We start from the raw sequence: 5,217 nt of genomic DNA, 5'->3' as shown, positions 1-5,217 counted from the left end.
TATGTATCATTCTTTCCTTGTTGAATACATCGTTACAGTAGAAAGATTGATATAGCACACTAATGATATTAATTGTATCTGGTAGATTGATTTTCATTTTAATTACTAGTCGCACCAACTTAGTTGTAGTGGATTAATTGAATATAACTTGGATTACATGTGGACCCCTAGAATTGATCTATCATGATCTCATGCAAACGATAGAAACGCCTATAAATAAAGCTACCATTTTCTCTCTTTCTCTACGTACTATAACTTCAATTCCTCCTTTAAATCTCCATGGCTTCTTCCACCAAAAACAACATGATCCTTTTAGTTATCACCATTTTAACTATAACTTTTAACTGTGCTTCTGCTGCTGATCCAGATCCCCTCCAAGATGTTTGTGTCGCAGATCTCAACTCAAGTTGGTATTTCTGTTCCTTTTCAATTAATAACCAACTTCTCATTCCACTTCGTCCATGGTTAACTTATAAATAGTTAGTATGTTTTTCATTGATAGACAATCTCCATCTCTTTTCTCATTGCCTTCATTGTTCTTTCTCCCTACTATACAGCTTCCTTATCGTCTATCAAATCTCGTGTAACCATGATAAGCGTAAGCAAAAAAGTCTAGTTGAAAATATCTTTGGAGCAATTTAACTTCCCCCCACTCCCCAAACCACACACACATATATGTAGTATATGTTACTATCACCGAGCACTTAATTTCTGAACACTTGTTTTGCCGTAAGGATAATACAAAATATTTTTGCACAACCAATCTATATTAACCTGTTGTAGTAGCTAGGTACAACCTACTTTGTTTTCTAGTTTACTAATCTCACTTTTTATGGACGATTTAAAGTCTTCCATATTGAATCTTTTATTTATATCGTAACGCTGATTATCTTCATATTTGATTACTTCTATAACCTTTTTAAACATATACGTGAAACAGCTATAACGGTGAACGGATTTCCATGCAAAAGGAACTTTACATTCACACCAGAAGATTTCGCATCAATGGGAATTGCACGACCAGGAGAACTCAATATTTTTGGCACTCGAGTCGGTGTAGCCAACGTTTTTAACATGCCTGGCCTTAACACACAGGGTGTATCAATGGCTCGAGTAGACTTTGAACGTGATGGTTTAAACCCCCCACATACTCACCCTCGAGCCACTGAAATTATATTCGTAAAAGAGGGTACATTAGTTGCTGGATTCATCACTACGGACAATGTTTTTGTTAACAAGTTGATCACAAGGGGAGAAGTCTTTGTTTTCCCAAGAGGTCTCATCCATTTTCAGTTTAATGTTGGCAGAGGTAACGCAACTATTATTGTGGGATTTAACAGCCAAAATCCTGGTGTTCAGGTTATTGCAATTTCCATGTTTGCGAGTAGACCTCAAATTCCAGAAGAAGTTGTGGCTAGGGCATTCCAAACTAGTATTGAGGAAGTTCGGGCTATAAGGGCAAGACTTGCACTACCTACTGCAGGCTTACCTTCAAGCTGCCCATGGGACGACCGCAATATGCACTCACAATATGATAAACGCGACGATCGTAACATGCACTCACAATATGATAAATATGACGACCGTGGCATGCACTCACAATACGATAAACGTGGCAACCGTAATATGTACTCACGATTTGATAAACATGACGATCGTAATATGCACTCACAATATGATAAATGTGACTACCGTAATATGTACTCACGATATGATATTATGTAATAACAAAATAATATTGTAAGAGTAATAAATAAATGGTGGATATAAAGAATTTCTCAGCTTTTGCTTTTGATTTCTCAGAATGCATCTTTGGTGTCTTTTAAATAACAAACTCAAGTTCGGTTACTCTTAGGGGTCGTTTGGTAGGATGCATTGGATAAGCTAAGCATTAGCTTTGTGTATTAATAATACATTGTTTGGTAGACATTTTGAACCTATGCATTAGTTATGCAAGCATTAGTTATACATCCTATTTGGTATTATTCTATGCATAACTAATGCATAGAAAACAATGGTATTGGCAATGCAATGGATTTTAATGCATGCATTAGCTTAGTTAAAGACAAAATTGTCCTTCAAAATTTATGCTTGATTAAAATATGCTAGTTAGTATATTAATGCAAGTTCAAAATAATCTAAATAGTGAAAAATAAAATTATATCCCTAGTAAATAAGTAAATACTTAACATATTTCCTTTTTTATAAATAAATATTTAATTTTATTTTACAATATAGGTAGACAAATAAAATAATTTTTTTTAACTTTTTCATATAAAAACATTTCTCAATATATGTTTCTTTTAAAAAGTTAGAGCGTGGAGTAGTTTTGAGGGCATTTTTATAAACAAACAATTCTTTTAGAAACTGTACAATGTTTTAATACATCAAACCAAACAATTAATAAGAAATATGTCAGCATAACTAATAATTAATGCAAGCATAACTAATACCAGCATTATTAATACACGCTATTCATCATTATTCTTAAGCACCCTAACAAACGACCCCTTAATGTCTTTTGTTATCCTTTTGGGTAAACAGAATACTTTGATCAGTGACAATCCCAGTTTAAGTAAAACTGTATCGACACCCACCTTTATCTGCAACAACTTTCTCTCTCTCTGACAAAAAACTCTCTCCGTACACTTAGCCGTTATTTACAATAAACGGTAACTTTTAGACTATCTCTGCCACGCACTGTCGCATGGCACCGTCGGACGGAGTCGATTCGGCGCGTACGACTGGTCAACAGGAAGCAAACATCAAAGAGAATCAAACTGGGGATCTCAATCAAACAAAAAATTCTTATGCTATGACTATTACTACAGCAACTCCGACGCCTACCCCAATATGAGACACCCTAGGGAATCAGTAATCCCCAGGCATACCACCCACAACGGAATGCCAGCAGTGATTTTCAAAGCTAAAGATCACTATAGAATCATCGTGGATGAATGCCGATTGACAATTGTGGGTCTATTCTTGAAACCTCGGTCCCCAAATCGAAAAAAATTAGGTCTACCTTCAGAGAAAGATTCCCAGTAAAAGGTAGAGCCAAAATTGGTGTCTATGATAATTATAATGTCTTTCTTGACTTTGCAAATGAGGATGATTTCAACTCATCTGGTATAGAAGAGTTGTAGAAATTGATGGCCTTTAAATGTGGCTGCAAAAGTGGACTCCGGACTTCAAGCTGGATGAAGACATCCCAATAGTTCCGGTATGGATTTTACTTCCTCGGCTTCCTTTTAACATGCGTAATTGGCATTATGCTAAACAAATTTGTAGTGAAATTGGAACCCCTTTGGCTCTGGATGTTGCGACTGGTGGTAAAACGAGACCGAGTATGACAAAAGTTAGAGCGGAGATAGATCTTAAACCTCTTGTTGAGAGTGTGTTTGTAGGATCCGAAGATGAGAATGCTCCTCTTAAAAGATTCACTTAAAAAATTGAATATGAAAGCATTCCTAAGTATTGTAAGCAATGCAAAAAATTGGGGCACAATTTGATGAACTGTAGGGTTCTTGAAAGAATGAGAGCTACTAAAACACGAGAAACTGAGAAGAAAGAGAAGTCGATAAATGAGGATGAGGATAACAGTGGAGTCCAAAAAGAGGAAAAAGAAGGGCAAGAGAAGAAAAAACAGGGGAAACATCTAGCTTTGGAAGAAAACAAGCAGGCTATTACTACTCAAAGTCAGAACAAATGCAAGGAAAAAAGAAGCAACTATGAAGATACTAATGAGGAAAGACAAGTGAAGACACAACGTAGATTGGATACTACTCAAGGAATATTCCAGAAAATAAAGAGGGAAACCAAACCTCCATTAAGGATAGAACAAACAAGAGAAAGAAGAAGAATAAGAGTAAGCAAAAGAAGATGCCAAATAAAAAGAGCGAAGTAGTTTTCAAACCTGCTCAATTTCAAAGAAATACCAAACAAGATACTAGTTCGAGGAACTCTACCAATCAGGAGCAAACAGTGGAAAGAGAACAAGGAGACTAATAACAGTTACAATAAAAAAAGACAAGAGACCAAGAATCACAGCAATCAAGCAATCTCTATGGTTAAGGAAAGCTCTATAAATGAGAATGCTCAAGAAGTTCAATGTCACAAGGTTGTTATCGACAATGAAGATCCCAATAATGTGAAAGAACCTTCGGGCATAGTGATTAACCAACAGACTGAACACAATACACAAACAAGAGAGAAATACAAAAATGAAGAAGTGTTACAGATTGATAGCACATGCTCGACATGTTTGCCAACCAATATCATTGAACAACCTGGTATTCAACTGATGGTGGAACTTTATGCAAATCAAGAACAAGGCTTACACAACAAATTAGAGGAGGTCATTAAACATCCAGGGCAAGTTCCTACTTCAAGTCAGAATATGAAAGTTTCTGAGCAACAAGAAAATGAAAATTAAGAAAATAAAAATTTTGAGGAGGACTACATTCTTACTGGAAGGGGCAGAAGCAGACCAAGACAATCAAACAAGAAAAAGAAAATCAGAAACACATCCTCTGTAAAGAGGAAACAACAGACAGATACCTCTTTTAAAATTGTTCCATGATTAGTACAATCTTTTGGAATATTAGAGGGGTGAGGTCAAAAAAGGCCATTCATAGGCTTAAAAATCTTATAGACATCAACAACATTATCTTCACAGCAATCATGGAACCTATGGTTGACAAATATAAGATCGAGGGCTACATGAAATTCTTGGGATTTCAAAATTATATCTCTAATGACAATGGGAAGATATGGTATTTTTGGAAGAACATTAGTAATGCCATAGTCACCTTCAATGATGAGAAATAAATCACTATACAGGTAGCAGATGGTGCTGAAAATCCTCCCATCAGTATCACATCCATTTCTGCTAAATGCACTGCTGTGGAAAGAGGAGATCTTTGGTGCAGTCTAGAGGAAATAAGTCTAGATGTTAAGGGTCCTTGGTGCATTGGAGTAGACTTCAATATCATCTTAGATTCGGAGGAAAAACTGGGTGGCAAACCTCACAGAATACACAAGAGTCTTGAATTCAACAATTGTATGGACAATTGTGGCACTACCGATTTAGTATACACTGGTCCTAAATTCACTTGGTATAACAGTAGGTTTCCAAGAAAGAGAATTTCGAAAAGACTTGACAGAATATTCATCAATGACAAGTGGAATCAAAAATTTCAAATAACTAATGTCAAA

General features: G+C 35.8%; 1 protein-coding gene across 1 annotated transcript; it reads left to right on the top strand.

Annotated features, from left to right (window-relative positions):
* The first annotated feature begins 281 nt into the window (after positions 1-281).
* Positions 282-1,725, top strand: LOC104216577 (germin-like protein subfamily 2 member 1). The gene is made up of 2 exons (XM_009766659.2): positions 282-406; positions 941-1,725. The coding sequence occupies exons 1-2, from the start codon at positions 304-306 to the stop codon at positions 1,723-1,725; spliced, it is 888 nt and encodes a 295-aa protein (XP_009764961.2). The 5' UTR covers positions 282-303.
* Positions 1,726-5,217: the final 3,492 nt, after the last annotated feature.

This window comes from Nicotiana sylvestris, chromosome 1 (genome assembly GCF_000393655.2).
Source record: "Nicotiana sylvestris chromosome 1, ASM39365v2, whole genome shotgun sequence".
Taxonomy (NCBI): domain Eukaryota; kingdom Viridiplantae; phylum Streptophyta; class Magnoliopsida; order Solanales; family Solanaceae; genus Nicotiana; species Nicotiana sylvestris.
This window is presented reverse-complemented; position numbering and strand designations above follow the sequence as displayed.